The sequence below is a fragment of the Salvelinus fontinalis genome, chromosome 8 (genome assembly GCF_029448725.1).
Source record: "Salvelinus fontinalis isolate EN_2023a chromosome 8, ASM2944872v1, whole genome shotgun sequence".
Lineage (NCBI taxonomy): Eukaryota > Metazoa > Chordata > Actinopteri > Salmoniformes > Salmonidae > Salvelinus > Salvelinus fontinalis.
This window is the reverse complement of record NC_074672.1, coordinates 6,263,430-6,290,969: the sequence shown is the minus strand read 5'-3', so window position 1 is coordinate 6,290,969 and position 27,540 is coordinate 6,263,430. Positions and strand designations below refer to the sequence as shown.

The following is a 27,540-nucleotide window of genomic DNA, read 5'->3' as shown; positions in this document are numbered from 1 at the left end:
GAAAATTGGGGAGAAAAAAAATGGGATAAAAATTAAAATAAAAAATAAAAAAGTTATTTCCGATTCAGCCGATTTATGCAGTGTTTACTATGAACGCAGACGATTTATGCAGTGTTTACCATGAACGCGAGGACATTGCCTTTAAATTGCAATCGCGCTTAACTTCCACGATACGGATTGAGTCGAGCATAAATCTAAATTCAACAAATTGCGGAGTTGATCTATAAAAGATGTTGATCTAATATTGCCATAAGGTTGCAACAGACTCAAAATAAATTGGAAACATGGCAACGGTAACTTCTGACCAGACACTAAATATGGTGCTGGCTGCTGATAAAACTTTTAAAACTTGTCTAAATGGACAAATACAACAAATGATTCAAAATGTTAAACTTTATTTTACATTTTGGAGAACTAAAAATAAAGAGTTAAATATCAGTACACAAGTGATATGATTCCTGCTGGCGAGTTCAATCATAAATTATCCAAAACCCTGTAGAATTGACTCAAGTCAAACAAGTCATTCCCCTTTACGGCGTTAAAATAATTCAGGAATGTCCTGTCAATCCGAATGAAATTTTACATTTTAAAGCAAATCAAAAAGAAATCTACGGAATACTTGAAATAAAAGCCTTTACTTAAATCTTTGCACTTCCATTTACAATAACCAATGGCTGTATTGAGACAAAGCATAACTTGACCAAATTAATCTGTCAAATGCAAAATAAAAAAGTTAAATTCTAAAAAAAATTATCAGGTCGTCTTCAAAAAACGTAACGAAATAAAACAAAAAAACATGATCGTCACTTAATTGCAGGCGATTAGTTAAATAGATGACATTTTAGCACTGCTTTTAAGATTGACTAATTTGAAGGTATAAACCGAAAACCTCTGCCCAATTGAGAACGGCCAGTTTTAAATTTCAATGGGGTGGTCCAAGGGGTCTTGTTAGTGAGGTGAATAAGCCCCTTTTCAAACATAAAAGGCATTCTGCAGCATCTCCACTGTTGGCGTGTTGCCTGCCCCCAACCAACAGTGCATCAAACTCCAGTCTTCAGCTTCCCGAAAATTGACTTCACTCTGGTGTTCTGATGGAAACCTGAGCCGGCAGTGTCCAAGGTCCCTATACATGCGAATTAAAGTGTTCGCAGTTCAATTAATGTTAACAGTCCAAAATGTTTAAACTAAATTACTGTCAGGTAGGCAACATACCTAGTCAAATTTTGTTTTATTTGAGAATTCCCTTTGATTCACAAAACATATAAAATGCATCCAAAAACACTATAACACAAAATGTCAATAGCTCGTCAAACGCTTGCCACTTCACCCTCTTAAGACACACTGAGATCACATGCACCGTCACACAATCCTCCAAGCTCCCCCAGTGCTCTCAACACAGACAATCACCAACAGCAGGTCACATTTTCACACGGAAAGGGGGTAGGAACAAGAAGAAAATGAAGCACACACACCATTCACATCAAATCAGACAGCAAGAAAGGGTACAAATATTCATTGCTCTAAACATTCCATTGTGTTTAAGATTGATAGAAATAGAGAAAGGAGACCGTAGGGATCTCAAGATACGATGAATGTCCTTTCGATGGTCATATGGAACACACTCGCACAAAGCCACAGGTTCTTCTCAACTCTCGCAGACATCTGTCTCTTCAGCATCGCACAACCAGTCCTTTTCATACTGCTTTTCCCACACTCAGTCTCTCACTCTTTGGCCACTACCGATCGCTTTGTTCTCAAGTGATAAAGCAGACAAGATGTTTTGATCCATGAAAAGGGGAGATAAAGACAACACCCACCGTCTAACACAGTATATGCAGAGTGAAGCTGTGTCTTTTGATGGCAAAGCATTTACACATGGGACGAGGGGTACTGATACGGAGTTTGGTCGAACATTGCTGCCAACGAGGGGCTTCTTTCCAGGAAATTCGAGAGAGAAAAAAGAGTTAACTGTTGAAGAGATTTTCATGAAGGCGTTTCCATAAAACAGCAAACAAAAAAAACAATCAACTGCATACAGAGATTAAACCTCAAGCCCAATTCAAGACCATATACAGGTGGTTTAGGGGGGCTTTCGTGATACTCGTGCATCTCAGAAATATCTACTTAGCATGCAGAGTCATCATTTCACGTCTTAAACTAAATCACTTTCTCAAGGAAAAAAAACGACATGTAGTGTAGCAGTTTACCCCTAAAGAACTATACACTTCAACCACTCTGTGCACTCATTTCCTACAGAATTAGTCACACACACAAACATAGGAATACTCAAATGTCTTCTTTAACAAAATGAAAGGCAATATAGTTTTAAATAGCAGGGACATAAGATATGACTAACTCTTTCTTGCCCCTCAAAATACTTACCAGATTAATCTAGAAACTTTAAATCAAAGTTTTCTACATTCCCCAACCTGATGATTTTGACTCCATAGAGGTGCCAAATCCAGAACTGAACCCACTGCTGGAGGCAGAGTTGGTGCCTGCAGCCCACCCTAGGCTAGCTGAGCTGGGGCTGCTGTAACTGGTGCTATTAGAACTATAGGCCTGGCTCTGATCTCGGGTGGCACTGGTCTGCCCGGCGGCAGCGGTGCCTGCCGAATTGGTCTGACCCTGCTGGTTAGCAAGCATACCCATCATGCCCCAGCTGCTCTGCAGAGCGGCGGCCATCATTGCTGGGTTAAGGCTAAGCCCCCCGAAATTCACCCCACTACTGCCACTGCTCCCTAGCCCTCCACGACCACCGCCATAGCCCTGGCCCCCGAACGCACCAGCCCCACGATCCATCATTTGCCTACTATTATTGTGCTTAGGCTCAGCGTTGGAGATGTGCACGCTGACACCCTTGATGATCAGGTCCTCTCCGCACAGGGCTGAGGCAACCTAGACAGAGAGGGGGGCGGTTGTAGGAGATGATTCAACAAGCAAACCAGAAGATAATCTGCGCACCACAGGTTGAGCAACGGCCATTGGAAAACATACCTGGTCGTCTGCAAAAGTGACAAAGGCGAAAGCCCGGAAGGGTTTGGGAATGAAGACGTCGGTGACCTCGCCATACTGCATGAAGAACTGCCGGAGCTCATCAGTGGTTATGTCCTCTGTGCAGCGGCCAACAAAGATTTTACGGCTGCGCATGGGCTCATCGGGACCTGCCTATCGTGACAATAAAAGAGTGAAAGCACTTAAATATTTTACCTGAACTGGGAATAGAACACAATTGAGACTTTAGAGGAAAGGATTCAAATAAGCAGGTACTCTTTAAACATTGATTAAATACCTTAGAGTTGGGTAGTTTGCAGTCACACCATCTTCCGTCAATCATGTGTCGCTGAGAAATCACTTTGGATTGAGTCTCGTACTCAGTGAACCGAACAAAGCCAAAACCCTTTGAGTTCCCAGTCTTAACATCTCTTTTGACCTGCGCGCAGAGAGAGACAGAGAGAGCGAGAGAAAGGTATGATTACTGACATGCATGCTACCTCCATGAAGTACATCAACCATTAAACAAAATGTTGATTAGGTTGGGTTACCTGCACCATGATGACTTCTCCAAAAGTGGCGAAGTAGTCTTTCAAATCTTGCTCAGATGTTTTCCAAGGCAAACCAAGGATAATGAGGTCTGATGTTTTCTCGATACTCCTCTTCATTTTAACCGCAGAGGCAGCATCCATTTCATCCATTTTCCTTTTGTTATCTGACACAGGAATGCAAAATGTTGTATGACATTATGATAAGAGTGATAGACAGAATCAGGAGGATGAACAATGTTAAAATACGTGGTCATTGGCCTAAACAAACTAACTAGCTAAGAAATATAAATGTTAGGTAGATCTAGCTAGAATACCCTATGGCAACAGACCCTACGGAGCTACGCATATCGCGTAGCGATGTCGCTGTAGTGTGCTCCGACATTCTACATACTCCCATATCACATGAAAAAAGCAGCATATCATTCCTTGTGTAGCCATGGCAGTATTGTGTAGGCAATGAAGCTCACTTGGTTCCTTGCTCTGACCTAAAGGCTATGCATCAAAGTAACCTATTTTGCGTTAATAAATACATTTAATCTCAGTGACTGTTCAAACAATAACCCAAACATTGTAGCCTTTTCAGAATCCCCCCAAAAGTAATAACTATAGATTCCAGGCTATTGTAAAAACAGCTGCGAGCTGCTTTTTCTCTGCAACAAAAACATGACAATATTCTATTTTAGCTGATAAGGGGGGGGGGGGGGAATATATTGAAGCAGCTTATTAAATTGGGATAATGTTGTAGGTTACACCGGCAAGTATATGAATATTTGCCAGGGCATATTATTTAATTATAAATCTGAATATTTCAAATGGCGATGTGGGAAGCTAATCAACAAAATCACTTTGACTTCAAGATTGCTGTCTCGGTTGAGCTTGGCATTAAATAAGCACCCTATTTGGCATTGCTACAATATATAAAATCGCAGTGACTGTTCAAACAAACCAGACATTGTAGCCTTATTTTTGGGTGTCTTTACCCTTTATCTCCCCAATTTCGTGATATCCAAAAAAGGTAGTTACAGTCTTGTCCCATCGCTGCAACTCCCGTACGGACTCAGGAGAGGCGAAGGTCGAGAACCATGCGTCCTCCGAAACAACTCTGCCAAGCTGCAGTGCTTGCTTAACGCGGAAGCCAGCCGTTGGTGACCGAAGTCAGCTTGCAGGCGCCCAAGCCCGCCACAAGGAGCCGTTCGAGGGAGGTGGGACAAGGAAATCCCGGCTGGCCAAACCCTCCCCTAACCCGGACGAAGCTGGGCCAATTGTGCGCTGCCTCATGGGATTGAATCCGGGTCTATATCGACGCCTCAAGCTCCGCCTTAAACCGCTGCGCCACTCGGGAGGCCCCAAAAACATTTTGACCGATAGGTAATTTAAAAAATAATTGCTTAGATACGCCAAGAAAACCAGTGGTCCAAATCTAATTTTTACCCGTGTAGGATGGCCACAATTAGGGTGACTAAATCAATGGGAGACCAAAAAAAAGAAAAATCAGGAAAATAGCATTGCGTCAGCTAGGCTGGAAGCTGTGCGAGAATTAAGGCAAAACTTACAGAATCACAGTTGAACTCATCCTCCTTCGAGGTCATAAAACAGAGTTAAGATAGACATTCATATTTTAGTACACACTTCATATAATGCGAAATTCCTATTATTTTTAGAAGATCTCACATAAACAAGCATGTCTCTGAAATGTCAACAGAGCACACTGCAAGCCTTTTCAAAGCCTTTTACATTTAACTCAGCTCGTGTCATGTGAATGTAGCTTTTTGAGACCAGCTTTAACAACTTTGCTGATGACCACCATAACATGTCAAATCCTCAAAAGTGCGAGAAAGCAGCACCGCTGTCAAGAGAGCTTGGTGCTTATTATCAGATGCATTAGGTTATGAAATCCAACTTTTTGATTTGTTAGAGAAAGATCCAACTGAACGATTCAGAACATTAAGAATCACATTTTTCTTAGTAAAATGTACTTTATAACATAAGTGAAATGTCATCACCAAAGCACGTTTTCACCCACTGTGGGCAGAGTAGGTTGACACCCTACTTATTAGTATCCCCAAAAAGGTATATTGTTTAGAAGTGATAATGTTATTCTAGGCTATTTGTAGGGTGGTAGGTGATGCGATAGAATGAACACTATGAGAAATCTACAAAAATCAGCAGTAAAACAAATCGATTTTCCATGTCTAAAAATCACAATACCGTAAGTTATGAAATATACGCGATATGAGCCAAAATGTAAAGCAAGTGCCGTGCTCAGAGCATTTAACTCCGTGGGACAGCCTTTTTTGTGAAAACCGGGAAATATGTGTCTTCATATTTGCTTTTGGTGGAAGATATTCCTCCTACCAGAGTAAGATCGATATGAATATAGCGGCATATGAAAATGGGGTTGCGGGAAAAAGTCCAAATCCCAGGATAAAAAATAATACATTTAATGGCGTCTTTGTCTCAGAAAATGTTTGTAACGTGGTTAACCTTAAAATCGAAATGCAAATTATTCCAATTTTAAAAAAGTTACAATTCAACCAGAGAGCGCCATACAATTCAACCAGAGAGCGCCCTTAAGAGCGTGGGAAAGGCCACACTTGACCGTTGCACCACGGTGAATGGTTAGGCCAGCGACGCTATGAAACCACACACTATTCTAGAGACTTTGATATTACAGGCCGCAATTGATATGGTGAAAACAATGTGTGGAGGGGGCAGAGGCACAGAAACTCACATCAATACCTTTGTCAGATAACACTGAAACTAAGAATTGATGATGTAGTTAGCAATCAAGAGGAAACTGACTTGACGACTCAAACTCGCCACCTTATGCTCTCCAAATGGACGTTAGCTGTGCGGGCCGAGAAGCATTGACTATTGTTCGCTACATGTCAGGGGATGCTATTCACGAGGACATATTGTTCTGTCTCACGATTCCCAAGCATGAAACGTCAAAGGGGATGTTCAGTGTGCTATATTGGCAATTCCATGGGATTGAATGGTGGGCTTTTGCACAGATAAACTCCATCTATCCCGGGACGGCGAGCAGGCCTCTGTACTCTAGTTATGAATGGGTCTCCTATATAGACACATTGTATGATACACCCACAGCTATCTATAAAATGGATACACCGAGAGCAACTGGCATCAATAGAGCTGAGCGCAGAACTCAGAGGCATGCAGCAGGCAGCTTTGATAAATGACTGACATCGCACACGCCTGTTCGCAAAGCTATGTAGAGATATAGGATAAGAGCATGACAATGTTCTTTCACACCAAGGCTTGGTGGTTATCGAGGGAGGGTGTTAGAAAAAAATCTTTCCAATTGAGAGGAATTTGTCAAATTGCAACAGATAAAAATGACTTGACTTTCTGAGTAATGAAAATAAAATGTGTCTCCTTGCCTATGTAACAGACATGTTTAGGAAAATGAACGAACTGACCGCAAGCATGCAGGGGAAATAAAAACTATTCTATAGATGATTGAATCCGTGATATACATTTGACTGCGATCCTAAGCTCAGATGACATGCCGGTAAGTGAAATCGAACAGCTGATCGAGTTGACCGAAAGCTGCAGACAAAAACATTCAAGGGTTACTATGGAGGAGTTTTGGTTTCTGACTCAAATGGAATACTGTGCCGTCTCCCTCCGAGCATTAAAACTCAAGGTACACTAATTCAATGCCCTTGTCTGCATTAAAAACAAATATTGATCCAAGTTGTACGTGACAGGAAAGATGAGGTGGACACTTGACCACACCCCCTGACTTTGAGAAGCTCTGATGCTACATGCATCAAGCACACTTAATTTGTTTAGGAAAAACATTCACTACTCCCTCAAACATCGCTCTCTTTACATGTAAACACTGCATGTGACCAATAAGGCCTGACCTATAGCCTATCAGAATCACATCAAAACATGTTGTAACAAACTCCGAACACATGACAGCATAATGTGGAGGACGTAAAAAGAATACTTGAAACGGGCGAATGTTGCTCAGGAGGGAAAGGGGAAGGCAGATCTGTGGAAGACATTCGACTTAATTTGGGGGGAAATACTGGGGATCAAGAAAAAGGACCGCATATGAGCAAGCGTTGCATGTGTATTGTGTGTGGCAAAAAGGAGCTGTTAGATTACAATATTTTTTATGACCATTGCAATCAGTGTAAACACACACGTATATATACAGTTGAAGTCGGAAGTTTAAATACACTTAGGTTAGAGCAATTAAAACTCGTTTTTCAAACTCCACACATTTCTTGTTAACAAACTATAGTTTTGGCAAGTCGGGTAGGACACATTCTTTGTGCATGACAAATAATTTTTCCAACAATTGTTTACAGACAGATTATTTCACCGTATCACAATTCCAGTGAGTCAGAAGTTTACATACACTAAGTTGACTGTGCTTTTAAACAGCTTGGAAAATTCCAGAAAATTATGTAGTGGCTTTAGAAGCTTCTGATAGGCTAATTGACATAATTTGAGTCAATTGGAGGTGTACCTGTGGATGTACACTGCTCAAAAAAATGAAGGGAACACTTAAACACAATGTAACTACAAGTCAATCACACTTCTGTGAAATCAAACTGTCCACTTAGGAAGCAACACTGATTGACAATAAATTTCACATGCAGTTGTGCAAATGGAATTGACAAAAGGTGGAAATTATAGGCAATTAGCAAGACACCCCCAATAAAGGAGTGGTTCTGCAGGTGGTGACCACAGACCACTTCTCAGTTCCTATGCTTCCTGGCTGATGTTTTGGTCACTTTTGAATGCTGGCGGTGCTTTCACTCTAGTGGTAGCATGAGACGGAGTCTACAATCAACACAAGTGGCTCAGGTAGTGCAGCTCATCCAGGATGGCACATCAATGCTGTCAGCGTAGTGTCCAGAGCATGGAGGCGCTACCAGGAGACAGGCCAGTACATCAGGAGACGTGGAGGAGGCTGTAGGAGGGCAACAACCCAGCAGCAGGACCGCTACCTCCGCCTTTGTGCAAGGAGGAGCACTGCCAGAGCCCTGCAAAATGACCTCCAGCAGGCCACAAATGTGCATGTGTCTGCTCAAACGGTCAGAAACAGACTCCATGAGGGTGGTATGAGGGCCCGACATCCACAGGTGGGGGTTGTGCTTACAGCCCAACACCGTGCAGGACGTTTGGCATTTGCCAGAGAACACCAAGATTGGCAAATTCGCCACTGGTGCCCTGTGCTCTTCACAGATGAAAGCAGGTTCACACTGAGCACATGTGACAGACGTGAGAGTCTGGAGACGCCGTGGAGAACGTTCTGCTGCCTGCAACATCCGGTTTGGCGGTGGGTCAGTCATGGTGTGGGGTGGCCGCACACCCCTCCATGTGCTTGCCAGAGGTAGCCTGACTGCCATTAGGTACCGAGATGAGATCCTCAGACCCCTTGTGAGACCATATGCTGGTGCGGTTGGCCCTGGGTTCCTCCTAATGCTAGACCTCATGTGGCTGGAGTGTGTCAGCAGTTCCTGCAAGAGGAAGGCATTGATGCTATGGACTGGCCCGCCCGTTCCCCAGACCTGAATCCAATTGAGCACATCTGGGACATCATGTCTCGCTCCATCCACCAACGCCACGTTGCACCACAGGCTGTCCAGGAGTTGGCGGATGCTTTAGTCCAGGTCTGGTAGGAGATCCCTCAGGAGATCATCCGCCACCTAATCAGGAACATGCCCAGGCGTTGTAGGGAGGTCATACAGGCACGTGGAGGCCACACACACTACTGAGCCTCATTTTGACTTGTTTTAAGGACATTACATCAAAGTTGGATCAGCCTGTAGTGTGGTTTTCCACTTTAATTTTGAGTGTGACTCCAAATCCAGACCTCCATGGGTTGATAAATTTGATTTACATTGATCATTTGTGTGATTTTGTTGTCAGCACATTCAACTACGTAAAGAAAAAAGTATTTATTAAGAATATTTCATTCATTCAGATCTAGGATGTGTTATTTTAGTGTTCCCTTTAAGTTGTGGGAAAATAGCTTAAGGACAACAAAGTCAAGGTATTGGAGTGGCCATCACAAAAACCTGACCTCAATCCTATAGAAAATTTGTTGGCAGAACTGAAAAAGCATGTGCGAGCAAGGAGGCCTACAAACCTGACTCAGTTACACCAGCTCTGTCAGGAGGAATGGGCCAGAATTCACCCAACTTATTGTGGGAAGCTTGTGGAAGGTTATACGAAACATTTGACCCAAGTTAAACAGTTTAAAGGCAATGCTACCAAATACTAATTGAGTGTATGTATGTAAACTTCTGACCCACTTGGAATGTGATGACAGAAATAAAAGTTGAAATAAATCACTCTCATATTTTTCTGACATTTCACATTCTTAAAATAAAGTGGTGATCCTAACTGACCTAAGACAGGGAATTTTTACTTGGATTAAATGTCAGGAATTGTGAAACATCGAGTTTAAATGTATTTGGATAAGGTGCATGTAAACTTCCGACTTCAACTGTATATATATATATATATATACACACAGTCAAGTTTGGACACACCTATCGCTGCAGAATGCTGTGGTAGCCATGCTGGTTTAGTGCTCCTTGAATTGTAAATAAATCAGTGTCACCAGCAATGCACCCCCACACCTCCTCCTCATGCTTCACGGAGGGAACCACATGCGGAGATCATCCGTTCACCTACTCGGCATCTCACAATGACACGGCGGTTAGAACCAAAAATCTCAAATTTGGACTCATCAGCCCAAAGGGCAGATTTCCACCGGTCTAATGTCCATTGCTCGTGTTTCTTGGCCCAAGCAAGTCTCTTCTTCTTATTGCTGTCCTTTAGTAGTGCTTTCTTTCCAGCAATTCGACCACGACGGCCTGATTCACACAGTCTCCTCTGAACAGTTGATGTTGAGATTTGTCTGTTACTTGAATTCTGAAGCATTTATTTAGGCTGCAATCTGAGGTTTAGATAACTAATGAACTCATCCTCTGCAGCCGAGGTAACTCTTGGTCTTCCTTTCCTGTGGCGGTCCTCATGAGAGCCAGTTTTATCATAGCACTTGATGTTTTTTTTCCACTGCACATTTTCCGGATTGACTTAATGTCTTAAAGTCTATTTGAGCTGTTCTTGCCGAAATATGGACCTGGTCTACCTTGTCACAACACAACTGATTGTCTCAAACGCATTAAGGAAAGAAAATCCACAAATTAACAAGACACAGCTGTTAATTGAAATGCATTCCAGTGACTACCTCATGAAGCTGGTTGAGAGAAGGCAAACGGTGGTTACTTTGAAGAATCTCATTTGTTTAACACTTTTTTGGTTACTACATGAATCCATACGTGTTATTTCATAGTTTTGAAGTCTTCACAATTATTCTACAATGTAGAAAATAGTATAAATAAAGAAAAACCCAGGAATGAGTAGGTGTCCAAACTTTTGACTGGTACTGTAAAAGTGTTTTAACAGTAAAAAAAAAAAAAAAGTATAGAGCCTTTGACAGCAAAGACCAAAATCAGATTTGTTTATTAAAAGCTCCCTGTGTTATTGTTTTAAAACTGAAATGCTTGATTGCATTTCAAAGCATGAATGACTCGTATGCTGTGTGATGACATGAATGAAAGAATGATTGATACAGGCCTTAGTAAGTTACAGTATTAAGACTAAACAGGCTGCGCTCTTAGGCCTACAGCTGGTGGTTATACAAGGCTACTACTATTTATTTATTATTTCACCAGGTAAGCTGGTTGAGAACAAGTTCTCATTTACAACTGCGACCTGGCCAAGATAAAGCAAAGCAGTGCGACAAACAACACAGAGTTACACATGGAATAAACAAGAGTACAGTCAATAATACAACAGAAAAAAAGAAAGTCTATATCCCCGTCCCCGTGTGTGCAAATGGCGTGAGGAGGTAGGCAATGAATAAATAATTGCTATTTAGCAGATCAACACTGGAGTGATAAATGAGCAGATGATGATGTGCAAAAAAGCAGAAAAGTAAATAAAAACAATATGGGGATGAGGTAGGTAGATTGGATGGGCTATTTACAGATGGACTATGTACAGCTGCAGCGATCGGTTAGCTGGTCAGATAGCTGATATTTAAAGTTAGTGAGGGAAATATAAGTCTCCAGCTTCAGCGATTTTTGCAATTCGTTTCAGTCACTGGCAGCAGAGAACTGGAAGGAAAGGCGGCCAAAGAAGGTGTTGGCTTTGGGGATGACCAGTGAGATATACCTGCTGGAGCGCGTGCTACGGGTGGGTGTTGTTATGGTGACCAGTGAGCTAAGATAAGGCGGAGCTTTACCTAGCAGACTTAGATGACCTGGAGCCAGTGGGTCTGGCGACAAATATGTAGCGAGGGCCAGCTGACTAGAGCATACAGGTCAGTGGTGGGTGGTATAAGGGGCTTTTGTAAAAAATAAAGGTAAGTTTGGCGGCGTGAGTGAAGGAGGCTTTGTTGCGAAATAGAAAGCTGATTTTGGATTGGAGATGTTTAATATTAGTCTGGAAGGAGAGTTTACAGTCTAGCCAGACACCTGGGTATTTGTAGTTGTCCACATATTCTAGGTCAGAGCCATCCAGGGTAGTGATGCTAGTCGGGCGGGTGGGTGCGGGTAGCGAACGGTTGAAAAGCATGCATTTGGTTTTACTGGCATTTAAGAGCAATTGGAGGTCACGGATGGAGTGTTGTATGGCATTGAAGCTCGTTTGGAGGTTAGTTAACAGTGTCCAAAGAAGGGCCAGATGTATTCAGAATGGTGTTGTCTGCGTAGAGGTGGATCATATACAAACGCCTACTTATTATAATGATCATATTAATAATTGTAATAATAAGGAGACCAAGTAAAAGGAGGGTAAGGAGCGAGAGCCGTGTGTATGTGTGGCAAAAAGGTTTGTTTACATTACAACAACAAATTCTGCCCGTTTGGAAGTGTTAAGACTAAATAAGCTGTAATACCAGAGCCTTTATTACAGCATAACATTAAATTAAAAACAGACGAATTTGTGAAACTGCTCTATCCAACATTTTGCGGTTGCGTGAGGATTGGTGCTCAAGTAATGAGTAGGCTATTAAACAAACACTCAAAAAGGCTAAATCAGCAGGATCTGTCTTAGTTCTGTGTGGGTGTGAGATATCTATATACAGTAGGGAGAACAAGTATTTGATACACTGCCGATTTTGCAGGTTTTCCTACTTACAAAGCATGTAGAGGTCTGTAATTTTTTATCATAGGTACACTTCAACTGTGAGCGACGGAATCAAAAACAAAAATCCTGAAAATCACATTGTATGATATTTAAGTAATTAGCATTTTATTGCTAAAAAACGTTTTTTGCTTTGTCATTAAGGGGTATTGTGTGTAGATTGATGAGCAAAAAAACCCAACTTAATCAATTTTAGAATAAGGCTGTCACAAAATGTGGAAGTCCATGGGTCTGAATACTGTGAGAGAAAAATTACGTATTTACCTGATTTGTTTGATATTAATAACTTTGCTATTATGCACATTGCAATATAGGGTAAGGTGCCAATTCAATGACAGACTGAAGATCACGCTGTTACAGAACCACAGACAGCAACAGTTCTACATAAAACATCCATATATGTTAACAATGTGACCACCTTCAATTAAAAACGGGTTTAACATGCTCTATATATATTTTATTCCATACAGACTAATTAAAATATTATGCATCAAATTTGCATTAAGTATGATAAAAAGTTTACCAATTTCATGAATTGTTACTCAGTTTTGAATTAAGATGTTAATAATATAACCATTCTACCTTAAATTGGTCTTAAATGAATGTGATTAAGTATTCCATACTGCCTCATTTGCATATCAACTGCCTAATTTGTATAATATTGCATATGAATTTCCAACATTTTACTTTTATTTAAATCAGTGTTCTACAGCATCCCTGAAAATGGCATAAAAATATAACCACTAATTTAAATGGACAAAACGTGCTGAAATTACGAATCCAGACAGGTGATTAGGCGCCTTTTTGACAAGGGATATCATTGACCTGTCTGTTACATTTTTTACCTTTTCCGATCACTTGAAAATAAGATCTCAGCAATGGTAAGTCCTATCCTCGTGAAATTAAATGTTCTGTGTTCCTGTAAAGCTGCTCTACAGTAGGGCGGGGGGAAAATCAACAAAATATATCATGTATTTAAATTGGACGGTATGACGGTATTTTTTGCTTTTCAATAAAAGTTCAAAATGTGCTTTATGAGCTTTAGTGCGTGAGCCTAGGGTAGCAACACATTAATTTCAATGGGTCTTTCGCCATTCTGATTACTTCATACTGTTCAATTCAACTTTATTTTCTCAAATTTCCTGCACTCATTCAAAATCATTTCCACACTGCCACGTAGGGTTGCATGTTACGGGCAAACAATCTAGGCCTTATTTTTACCAAATATTGCAATTGCGATCTTAGATACTTCATGCGGCTAACATTCTTGCTTTGCGTATTCCTCTGATTTAGAAGATATTGTTGCACAAACATTCTGATTTAGGTCTTACACCACCAATGGTCTTCAGGCTGTATAGCTAATTAAGGTGAAGTTCATCTAAAGTTCCATGCATAACACTTGTATTTTCATCAACATTTTTGATGACTATTTCTGTAAATTGATGTGGCTCTCTTCAAAATCACCGGATGTTTTGGAGGCAAAACATTACTGAACATAACGCGCCAATGTAAACAGATTTTTGGATATAAATATGAACTTTATCAAACAAAACATACATGTATTGTGTAACATGAAGTCCTGGGTGTCATCTGATGAAGATCAAAGGTTAGTGATTCATTTTCTCTCTATTTCTGTGTTTTGTGACTCCTCTCTTTGGATGGAAAAAAGTCTGTTTTTCTGTGACTATGTACTGACCTAACATAATAGTTTGGGGTGCTTTCGTCGTAAAGCCTTTTTGAAATCTGACACGTTGGCTGGATTCACAACAAGTGTAGCTTTAATTTGGTGTATTGCATGTGTGATTTCATGAAAGTTTCATTTTTATAGTCATTTATTTGAATTTGGCGCTCTGCATTTTCACTGGATGTTGGCCATGTGGGATGCTTACGTCCCACATATCCCAGAGGTTAAGTTTACTCTGACTTAATACTTTTATTAGCTAGCAATTAGCATTAGGGATTAGCGGCTAACAAGATTTAAGCACAACTTGCTAAGAAAATACAAACGAGCTGTTTGCTGATGTAAGAAACACTAAGTGTAATTATAGAATGCTAGTGGATATATATTAAGAATCGAAGTGAAAACAGCATTGTTGTAATCAACACTGCTGCATTGACCATGCAGACTAAACGTGATTGTCTCATGGTAGAGGAACAACAAACGTACTCCTTAAGATACAAGGGGTGGGGCTAGGTAGGTGTGGAAAGCGACATGGAGCGGAGAGAGGACTCAAGTTGCAAAGTAAACTATAAAACTGGACCTTACAAACGGCGTATCACATTTAAATACAGTTATAGAAGGTAAAGTAAAAACCCAACCCATGCATCAATACTGGTATATCGTAAAATACGATATACCACCCAGCCCTTCTCTGTAACATGGAATACAATGTATAACAGCATGACCATAGATCCATTCTGACACCAAACACTCTAATACACTGAAAATAAATATAAATGCAACATGTAAAGTGTTGGTCCCACGTTTAATGAGCTGAAATAAAGAATATTTCTGGGATGTTTTTATGCACAAAAAGCTTAATTCTCTCAAATTGTGTGCACAAATGTGTTTACATCCCTGTAAGTCAGCATTTCTTCTTTGCCAAGAAGCAGATTAAAACAACATGATCATTACACAGGTGCATTTTGTGCTGGGGACAATAAAAGGCCATTCTAAAATTAATCATTTTATCCACAACACAATGCCACATATGTCCAAAATGTTGAAGGAGCATGCAATTGGCATGCTGACTGCAGGAATGTCCACCAGAGCTTCTGCCAGAGAATTTTATGTTAATTTCTCTACCATAAGCCGCCTCCAATGCAATTTGATGGACATACTGCCAAATTCTAACCGGCCTCACAACCGCAGACATGTATGGCATTGTGTGGATGAGCAGTTTGCTGACTTCAACGTTGTGAAAAGAGTGCCCCACGGTGGCAGTGGGATTATGGTATGGGCAGGCATAAGCTAAACACACAATTGCATTTTATTGATGGCAATTTGAATGCACAGAGATACCGTGACGGGATCCTGAGGCCCATTGTCATGTCATTCAGCCGCCACCATCACCTCATGTCTCAGCATGATAATGCACAGCCCCATGTCACAAGGATCTGAACACAATTTCTGGAAGCTGAAAATATCCCAGTTCTTCCATGGCCTGCATACTCCCCAGACATGTCACCCATTGAGCATGTTTGGGATGCTCTGGATCGATGCATACGACAGCGTGTTCCAATTCCCGCAAATATCCCAACATTTTGCATAGCCATTGAAGGAGTGGGACAACATTCCACAATCAACAGTCTGATCAACTCTATGCGAAGATTTGTCGCGTTGCATGAAAAAATGGTGTTCACACCAGATACTGGCAGGTTTTCTGATCCACGCCTCTACATTTTTTAAGGTATCTGTGACCAACAGATCTATGTGTGTAATCCCAGTCAAGTGAAATCTATAGATTAGGGACTAATTCATTTACTTCAATTGACTAACTTCCTTATATGAACTGTGACTGAAATTGTTAAGCTTTTTTCGCCTCTGTGGCTAAAAATGTACACTATCTGATATGCGAAAACATTGCAGCATATCAAATTGGGATAACAGTTACACAGGCAATTATAAAAATTTGGCAGGGCATATTATTTAATTATAAATCAGATTATTTCACATGGTAATATGGGAAGCTAATAGACTAGCTAGCGTGCAGTGATTAGCCAACTTGCTAGCAAGGGAAGACGAGACCAGACTTATTTTGCTTTCACACCAAATAAAAAGGCAAGACTAAATATTGCTATTTGGGAGTTTGCATTGGTAACATGTTACTAGAAGGTGCACGTTGCTCCCCAAAAAAACAGACTTCACCTAGCGCAAGCAAAGATCTGACGCATGCACTGAGACACAGGGTTACTGTACCGTAGGCCGCAGACCTGTCACAGAAAGAACAATGAGACAGATTTCAGATGTACAGTGCGCATTCTGAAAGCATTCAGATCCCTTGACTTTTTCATGTTACAGCCTTGTTCTAAAATTGATAAATACAAATCAACACACTTTATTCCATAATGACAAAGCAAAAAATGGGTTCGAAATTTACATAAGTATTCAGACCCTTTGCTATAAGACTTGGAATTGAGCTCAGGTGCATCCTTTTTCCATTGATAATCCTTGATATGTTTCTACAACTTGCTGCAGCATTGAAGACACCAAGAACACAGTGGCCTCCAACATTCCTAAATGAAGGGGTTTGGAATCACAAAGACTCTTCCTAGAGCTGGCCGCCCGGCCAAACTGAGCAATCAGGGAACTGACCAAGAACCCGACGGTCACTCTGACAGAGCTCCGGAGTTCATTGTGGAGATAAAATAACCTTTCAGAAGTACAACCATCTAGGCAGCACTCTACCAATCAGGCCTTAAGGACATTATCTTTCATTATTACAGAAGTTACAGAAATTATTTTCAAAACATTAAATTGATACTCCTTTATAGGGTTAGCGTTACATGTTTACCATACACGTCGCAAAATACATTTACATAAACTCGTCCTCTCACCGTCAACTACATTTATTTCCAGCAAACTTAACGTGTGTAAATATTTTTATAAACATAACATTCCACAACTGAGACAAACTGAACAAGTTCCACAGACATGTGACTAACAAAAATTGAATAATGTGTCCCTGAACAAAGGTGGTGGCATTGTCATACTGAAGGGTCATGTCAGGATGAGCCTGCAGGAAGGGTACCACATGAGGGAGGAGGATGTCTTTCCTGTAACGCACAGCGTTGACATTGCCTGCAATGACAACAAGCTCAGTGAGATGATGCTGTGACACACCGCCCCAGACCATGAAGGATCCTCCACTAAATCGATCCCGCTCCAGAGTACAGGCCTCGGTGTAACGCTCATTCCATCGATGATAAACGCAAATCCAACCATCACCCCTGGTGAGACAAAACCGCGACTCGTCAATGAAGAGCACTTTTTGCCGGTCCAGCGACGGTGGGTTTGTGCCCATAGGCGACGTTGTTGCCGGTGATGTCTGGTGAGGACCTGCCTTACAACAGGCCTACAAGCCCTCAGTCCAGCCTCTCTTAGCCTATTGCGGACAGTCTGAGCACTGATGGGAGGGATTGTGCATTCCTGGTGTAACTCGGGCAATTGTTGTTGCCATCCTGTACCTGTCCCGCAGGTGTGATGTTTGGATGTACCGATTCTGTGCAGGTGTTGTTACACATGGTCTGGCACTGTGAGGACTATCAGCTGTCCATCCTGTAGCGCTGTCTTAGGCGTCTCATAGTACAGACATTGCAATGTATTGCCCTGGACACATCTGCAGTCCTCATGCCTCATTGCAGCATGCCTAAGGCACGATTCAGGCAGATGAGCTGGGACCCTGGGCATCTTTCTTTTGGTGGTTTCCAGAGTCAGTAGAAAGGTCTCTTTAGTGTCCTAAGTTTTCATAACTGTGACCTTAATTGCCTGTCTGTAAGCTGTTTGTGTCTTAACGACTGTTCCACAGGTGCATGTTCATTAATTGTTTATGGTTCATTGAACAAGCATGGGAAACAGTTTTTAAACCCTTTACAATGAAGATCTGTGAAGTTATTTGGATTTTTACAAATTCTCTTTGAAAGACAGGGTCATGAAAAAGGGAAGTCTTGTTTTTTTACTGAGGTCCAGTTGTGGCATTTCTGGCAAAATAACAACCCAATATATTTATCCCAGCACAAATTAGCTACCAAAACCAAGCTAAATTGCCATAAATGTTTAATGGTTTTCGACCTGGCGCCAAATTAATATAATTGGTTCAAATCAACATACGCGCGAGGTCTAGTCAGCATTTAAGTGTTCCAACATGTCACATTACAGCGCGTGTTTACGGAAGACCGAACACAGTGGGACCCACCTGTGCCAATTGGCTACCTAGCATGTTCCAAACACCTGTGTGTCAAGGAAGAACGACGCCATAAACGTGTTGTCACTGAAAAATACTGTCGATTGCAATTGTGATAAATCCAGTTATGTGTGTGTATTTTGCATTTGTAAAATTAAAGTAAAGGGCTTTGTATTTCTAGAACCGTATCACAATTGAGAATCGACTCGTGCAGATGTATTTGGCTGACAGATCGAGTCTACCTCTGAAAATAACAAGGTCAGTGGACCAAGGGGGTAAAGTTAGGCTTCTTACGAGTACATATTGGTCTAGTTGCTAGCTAACATTAGCAAGTAACGTTAACTAGCTAGCTAGTACAGGTACCAGCAACCATGCAGCTTCATTCGGCGAGCTAACGGTAACTACAAACGTTGCCTCTAAACGAAAACACACCTTACCTTTTGGGTAGTTGACGACGTACACCAGACTACCCCAGTCATTCTCAGGTGCATGCAAGATACCCTCAACTAGACGGACGCCTCGCATGCACTGAGACACAGGGTTCCTGTAACGTAGGCCGCACGCTCCGGGAAACTGGGCTGCAACTGTTGACAGCAAAACAGTCCCATCATCCTCAGATGGGATCTCCATTGGCTCTTCGTTTTCATCCTCTGCCACGCGAATGTACAACTCTGCCATGGTTTCGAAGTTAGATTAGGAAGTAAAGTTAGCAAGCTAGCTAATGGCTAATTCACGTTCAAAGCTAATGGCGCACGCGGGGTTCTGTCGATTAGCTAGCAAAGCCAAAGCGATATTCCAATGAGTTTCTAATCTAATTTGGGTAATACAAGTTCAGTGAAAGACAAAAAGTATAGCTAATGTGTGCGTTCACGGGGCAGACAGCTGTTTTAAACAATTCGATAGATGGTGGCCATGAGAGCTGAAAAGGCCCTGTGTTCCTGGCTAATAAACACCGCACACGCTTGCAACATGAATGGTTAGCAGGATCTCGCACGAATATTATACACAAAATATTGTCCTATCTTCTTTATTGTTTTAAAAACGAGGTCGACCCTGTTCGCAAAATAAATTATACTTGATAAATTATAAGAACCAGTATAATTACACCTCCAATTTGTAGGTAAAAAAAATAATACGAAAGGCGTCCGCTAATCTCCCTAGCCTTCAAACGTCTAACAAAATGGCCGCTTCTTCTTCGGTGGGGTTCATCGGTGGTTGGCATCCAACGTTATGGTGCATTACCGCACCCTCCTGTACTGGAGTGTGGTCCAGAGACAGGGATAAACAAAATATTGTCTGCCAGCGCCGTTTCTCTTAAAAAAATATGACATATTTTAGCCTGTATCTTAATGACGTTCTACACAATATACTCTTTAAACGAATATCCTGTATCTCCCCAGCTAGCAACGAGGAATCGGCCCGGAATCAAAATGAATGACTGACCAGAATCAGCCCAAGTACCTCAGACTGTTTCAGTCTTCCGGAATTCTGCGGACTTTGCCGGCATTTTACCAGAATCCCCCCATAAGCGCTCGATGCTCGATTTTGTATACATTTTATACATACAAATGATGCCCATCCACAATTTTTTTTAAATAATTGAATTTATTTTTTGACACCCTTTTTTGTCATATCCCAATTGTCTTGTCCCATCGCTGCAACTCCCGGTCTGCGGTCCAAACAACTTAAAATACACACCCTTGTCCACTTACCCTCGCCTTATGCCCTTGGGGGAATCCCCGTCGCCATCCTGGAAGGTGGTCCAAATGATTAGCCAAGCAAGGTAGTTTGCAAAGTAAGCCCCTCAGCCTTTGTTTTTAGTTGAGTTTGGAAGTGTACACTCCGGGGCCTGAAATTCTCCATAATTCAATTTGTGACGATTGTACATCCGCTAAGAAAAGTCTGCGAAAACTTAAAAACAACTTTAAAACCTATATTTATATTTTACATTTTTTAATTTCACCTTTATCTAACCAGGTAGGCTAGTTGAGAACAAGTTCTCAGTTACAACTGCGACCTGGCCAAGATAAAGCAAAGCAGTGCAACACGAACAACAACACAGAGTTACACATGGAGTAGAACAAACATACAGTCAATAATAGAAAAAAATTAAAACTAAAGTCTATATACAGTGTGTGCAAATGAAGTTGGATAAGGAAGGTAAGGCAATAAATAGGCCATAGTGGCGAAATAATTACAATTTAGCAATTTAACACTGGAGTGATAGATGCAGAAGATGAATGTACAGGTAGAGATACTGGGGTGCAAAGGAGCAAAATAAATAACCGTATGGGGATAAGGTAGTTGGATGGGCTATTTACAGATGGGCTATGTACAGGTGCAGTGATCTGGGGGCTGCTCTGACAGCTGGTGCTTAAAGTTAGTGAGGGAGATATGAGTCTCCAGCTTCAGTGATTTTTGCAGTTCGTTTCAGTCATTGGAGTCAACAAACAAGTGCAAGTAAAAACGAATGTAAATAAGTTAGAAATTGTGCTACTAATGCACAGACACATCTCATAAAGGTAATGATGTTTTTGTTTGATTAGCTTTTAGAAATTGTAGAAATAAAACATTTTCCTTCTTCAGAAGTAGCTAGGCAGGCTAATGTTAGTTAGCTAATTAATTTGCTACCTATCATACAGTATGTGTATATGAATAATTATACAGTTAATATAAGTAAACATGCAATCATGATTGACTGTAGCGCACATAAACCACCCGGTGGCTGAAAACACAATCGTAGCGAGATGAACGAGTGACGAATTTCCTGGCAAGGGCAGTCCATTTAAAATGAATTCCTTCCTCCCTCACCCCTTGCCCTGCAAGTGTCAACTCATCAGATGTCATGATACGTCATTAGAAGTGTCCACTTAATTTGAGGGCTGAAGGTGTGTCTTTCAAGTGTTTGGAATGCAGCCTTTGTGACTGTGTGCCTGGCCCACCACAGGAGCCGCGCCGGCAGCGCGATGGGACAAGGACATCCTGCCCGGCCAAGCTCTCCCCTAACCCGGACAATTGTGCGTCGCCTCATGGATCTCCTGGTCACGGCTGGCACAGCATCTGTAGCAACTCAGTTTGCAACTCAGTTTGCAGTGTGACTCAGTGTCTAAGACCACTGCGCCACTCGGGAGGCCCAATTTGTAATGCTTATCAATATGCACAAAGTATCAAAATGCTAAAATACTACTTAAACAGGACTCTTAAATTAAAAAAATATCACAAAAACAATGAGAAAATATGGGGAAATAAATAAATAATTGAATGTTTATTGTATAAAGCATCCCGTGTAATCATCTGCCAGAGATTAGACACAATCAGCCCGAGCCCCAAGTAATACATTTGGGCCAGATAACTCACAACGGAATCAGCCCGAGCCCCAAGTAATACATTTGGACCAGATAACTCACAACAGAATCGTCCCGAGCCCCAAGTAATACATTTGGGCCAGATAACTCACACCAGAATCGGCCCGAGCCCCAAGTAATACATTTGGGCTGGATAACTCACACCGGAATCAGCCCGAGCCCCAAGTAATACATTTGGGCCGGATAACTCACACCGGAATTGGCCCGAGCTCAATCCTCACATCCTAGCCATAAGTAATACTCCCGAAGGCGGCCCAGACTCGGGTCACATGACGTCGGCCGAGTCTGACTCTCAGCCGAGTGCCCCGACTCTCAGCCGGAATCGGCCTAGATCCACTGTGCTAGCTGGGTCGTTCTCCCTCATGATCTCAGCCTCACTATTGGGAAAATAATTTGATGACATCTTGTGGTCTTAATGTGAATTAGAGGGGAGGCAGGGGCTCTTTACCCCTAGAACCCTACAACAACTGCCTCGTTCTCCCCCACCTTCTCCTCCACAAATCTTATCTGTATACCCATCTGTCTAATCTTGCCATGGGTTTGTAGTACATTATAAATCAGGTTAAATGTCATCTTTGCTTGCCTTTTTCTTCTTCCAAAGCTGCCATTGGTAGACTACACCCAAAAAGGTGTATTGCCGCCACCTACTGAGCGGGATGAAAACAAAAAAATCCCCAAAAGGTACATTGTGGGTGGGGGTAAAAGTATCCATACAGACTGCCAGTGAGTGGTTTAGTGCAATTTTTTTGTAGGTGAGGGAGTGCAAAAAAAGATGTTTCCTCAATTAAAGTTTGTACCGTCAATTGAATTCAGCCCACAGTGGATGAGTCATAATACCCATAAAACCCAGTAGTCAAACACAGAAATGGTTCAAATGTTTTTTTCACCATTAATTTTTCCCATAGGGGATTTTAGAACCACTTCAAACAAGATCTGTGTTTATGTAGGCGTGACGTTTTGATAACCGTGCAAATCTCTCTCGGTCAAAATTACTTTTATTCCTGTATTCGGCTTTATTTACTCTCATTTTCGAAAAGTAGATATCGTGCAAGACTACAAATCCCTGCAAAATCCTGCATGTCATCTCTACCCATGTAGCACAAACGTCTGGCCCACATCTGGCCTGTTTCTAGCATGCCAGATCTAAAACTGCTGGCCCAGGTCTGGCAGCCTGATCCGACCCAAATCCGAAATGAATGAGAGTATAGACTAGGCCCGAGTCCTTTGGCCCTGATCAGGCAGCCTGAACTGAGCCAAAGCTGCCATTTTAGGGCCATAATCGTCCCAGCAATGGCCCAAATCCTCTCGATTCTACTTTTCCATGTGAAGTTAAGCCTGGAAATTTGGGTAATTTTGCATAAATTCACCAAAAAAGTTAGCTTATAACAGTGAACCTTTTTTTGTGGGATACACATAAGGCAATACTAGGTCTTGTGGCATATTTTGGTTAAACTATCCCCAATTCAATGGAATTGCAACCCTCTGCATGCACAGTGCATTCTTCCATCACATGTGCAGTGCACTCTTCCATCACATGTACAGCTGATTCTCAAGATCTTGTACACTAATGAGATGCTATTGAGCCCACACTACTACACTGTCTGAGCCAAGGACTACATGCTTTCTGGTAAGTTTTGATTACAATACTGGGTGGGGTGAACATATTTTATATGACATGCATTATTTTTTGTTAAATAGTAGTCTACAGCAAAGTGTGTTGAAATCATTTCTAACTTGTTAACAATTTCTGTTAGTTTGTTTTTGCTACCATGTGGATTTTAGCTTGCTTGAGCCTGTTAACCCAGGAGTGTTAATTCACCTGTTTCCATACATGTTTCATTTTAAAACATGTATCTTACAAAGGAGTTGTTTAATCTAACTGCTTAACTATTTATCTATACATTGAATTGTATTTGGGTTTTTAGAATCTTTACTGATGTGTGGAGACATTTCACTGCAGCAAATGTAGAAGGAAAAGCTGTGTACATTTGCAAATACTGTTCCAAATCATATGTGAAGAATGCAACAAAGATGCAGAATCATCTGGCCAAGTGCATAAGAGTCCCTCAGCGCTCACAACAAGCAACCTCTGACAAAAGTCCCTCTACTTCTATTTTGAGGTGAAAATTATGAATCAGACAACTTATCGATAGCAACAGCTCATGGTCCTCTTGGAATCAGTTTTTTTTTGGCTCAATGGAGGAACGTAGTCAGAGAAATGCTGATGAATGTCTTGCTCGAGCTGTGTGTGCAACTGGTTCAACCTCGGATGCTCACAGGCAATGTGTATTGGAAGAGATTTCTGAATGTTCTTTGCCCAGCATACACCCCTCCAACCAGACATGCTTTATCTACTCATTTGCTGGATGCAGAGTTCAACAGAGTTCTAGTGAAGGTCAAGCAAATGATAGAGAAAGCAGACTGTATTGCAATCATCTCTGATGGGTGGTTGAATGTTTGTGGGCAAGGAATAATTAACTACATCATCTCCACCCCTCAACCAGTATTCTACAAGAGCACAGACACAAGGGACAACAGACACACCGGTCTCTACATTGCAGATGAGCTGAAGGCAGTCATCAATGACCTTGGAACACAGAAGGTATATGCACTGGTGACAGACAATGCTGCGAACATGAAGGCTGCTTGGTCGAAAGTGGAGGAGTCCTACCCTCATATCACACCCATTGGCTGTGCTGCTCATGCATTGAATCTGCTCCTCAAGGACATCATGGCACTGACAACAATAGATACACTCTACAAGAGAGCCAAGGAAATGGTTAGGTATGTGAAGGGTCATCAGGTTATAGCAGCAATCTACCTCACCAAGCAAAGTGAGAAGAATAAGAGCACCACATTTAAGCGGCCCAGCAACACCTGTTGGGGTGGTGTTGTCATCACGTTTGACAGCCTCCTGGAGGGGAAGGAGTCTCTCCAATAAATGGCCATATCACAGTGCCGATATGAACAGCCCCATCAAGAGGATCATCCTGGATGATGTATTTTGGGAGAGAGTGGTGTGGTATCCCGCCCGGGAGGTCTTCCCTGGGGGGTGGTAATAGAGGGGAGGTACGTACTGCAACGTTGGCTCCCTCTACTGGGAGTACATGAGCTGGGCACCCCGACACGGATGGCTCCAAGTGGAGGTAATTAGGGGAAAGTGCCAACCAGCCGTGGAGGCCACATAAAAGGAGCACTGTGGCACACCTCGGGAGAGAACCAGGTGAGAATGACACAGAGCTAATGCTGAGAAGAAGGACCAAGTAAAACCTACGGGATTTTCTTTGTAATGTGTATTTTATGGCCAAGTAAAGTTGTGTTTGCTGACTAAAACCTCCCGGTGTCTGTATTAATCTCTGCACGCTCAACCCAGCACCCCACGGTTTACCACAGTGGTAAGCAGCCTGAAACTCCTGAAACCTATAGCAGTAGCCATTGCACGGATTGAGGGAGACATTGCCATCCTGTCTGATGTTCAGACTCTGCTTGCAGATGTAAGAGAAGAAATATGTACTGCCCTGCCCACTTCACTGTTGCTCCAAGCAGTTCTGAAATGCATCAAAAAGCATGAAGACTTCTGCCTGAAGCCCATACACACCGCAGCGTAAATGTTGGACCCAAGTATGCTGGCAAGAGCATCCTGTCTGGTGCAGAGATCACCAAGGCCTATGGTGTCATCACTACCGTGTCTCGCCACCTTGGCCTGGATGAGGGCAAGGTTCTTGGCAGTCTGGCGAAGTACACTTCCAAGCAAGGGCTTTGGGATGGAGATGCAATATGGCAGTCGTGCCAACATATCTCATTAGCCACCTGGTGGAAGGGACTTTGTGGATCTGAGGCTCTTTCTCCTGTTGCCTCCATCATCCTCCAAATCCCAACAACGTCAGCTGCCTCAGAGCGCAACTGGTCCTTGTTTGGGAACACACACACCAAAGCACGCAACAGGCTGACCAATACAAGGTACAAATTTGAGGCTTTTTGAGCCTGACAACGAGACATCCTCATCAAGTGAAAATGAGGGCTCAGAGTCTGATGTTCAAGAGCTGAACATTGAGGAGGTCCAGGGAGAAGACATGGAAGCTTGAGAGGAAGACAACCAAAGCTTTAGTTTCTAGACTATCATTTTACAGATGTATATTGAAAATATTTTTGGGAGATGTGATGGATCATTGGGGATTATTCAATATTCCCTTTCTTTTGTTGTTCAGCGACATCATCCAATGTGAAGTCAGCTCATTTAATTAAAGCTTAATTCGTAACTACATTTTTATTTCTATTGGAAGGATTTAATAATTTGCAATTACGTCTACTTATGATAAGGTAAAAGGTTTGTTTCTGTCTCCATATATGGTAAATATATCCAATGCAAAAAAACATCTACATTTAAATGGTATTAATATAAATTTCCCATATGTTCCCGTTAATTCCGACGGAAAGTTTCCACCTGAATATTCCCCAAACTGTGCAACCCTAACAAGAACATTGCCAGCCTGCATTGCAATCAAACAAATAGAATGAACAACAAGTCTGCTTCTCTAGCAACCTAACTGATAGAACTACAACCAGGTTTAGTGGAAGGATACAATAGTATGAATTTACTTATCAAAATAAACATCTCAATGACAACTTCATTTTTACCAGTTAATGTGTGCTTGTTTTCTTCAAGAATCAATGGGTATACAGTGCCTAGTGAAAGTCTACACACCCTTGAACAGTTTTCACATTTGAGATTGACTATTTTACTGTCCAGCCACACCAGCTCAGGCTCAGGGAGCCAGCCTTAGAATTCCCATTTCACCAAGACATAATCTGCAGGCAGGAAGACAAACAAGAAGAGATGTACTGTCGAACACATCGCTTTACATGGGGTTCATGTGAGGAATGGGATCAGCTGGAAACACTAATCATTCAACCTGTAGAATGTTGTTTAACATCATTATAGTTTGTTTTCTTTTTTAAATTTAAAGTTTTATTAAGCTTTCTTGTTTTTCAATCAACCAACAAAACACATTCCACATTCACAGATGTGACAGACATTTTAAAAAAATACAAAAATAACTAACAATAATAATAAAAATGACAAATAATAAAAATAAAAAAATTATATAAAAACTTGCAGCAGCACTATCAAGGTTCTTATTAGCTATTTCCAGCCTTAGCTGAGACGACGAGCAAATAATCCATTTTTAGATTTTACAGCACCTTACACAACATGCATCTGCTCATCTCCCTAATCACCCCATTCACTCTGTCCAATTTGAAATATTGTTGAGGAGTGGAGACCAGAGTCTATCAAACTTGGTCTGTCTCTTGCGGAGGTCATAAGTGAGCTTTTCAAGAGGGAGAAAGTCAACAATCTGGTCAATCCACATTTTAAATGTAGGAGAAATATTAGAGGCCCACAATAGAAGAATACATTTCTTAGCAAAGTATGTAATAGTCATAAACACATTTTCTCTGTCAGGATCAAGAACAAAGTCCTAACAAAGTAGGATACACAGGGTCATATCAAACTGTACATCT

At 41.6% G+C, this 27,540-nt stretch overlaps 1 protein-coding gene across 1 annotated transcript; it reads right to left on the bottom strand.

The window, feature by feature from the left end:
* Positions 1–375: 375 nt before the first annotated feature.
* LOC129860435 (TAR DNA-binding protein 43-like) lies at positions 376–19,866 on the bottom strand. Its single transcript, XM_055930820.1, has 5 exons — positions 19,090–19,866; positions 3,546–3,709; positions 3,293–3,433; positions 2,998–3,168; positions 376–2,898 (listed from the first exon to the last, which is right to left on the bottom strand). The coding sequence occupies exons 1-5, from the start codon at positions 19,328–19,330 to the stop codon at positions 2,416–2,418; spliced, it is 1,200 nt and encodes a 399-aa protein (XP_055786795.1). The 5' UTR covers positions 19,331–19,866; the 3' UTR covers positions 376–2,415.
* Positions 19,867–27,540: the final 7,674 nt, after the last annotated feature.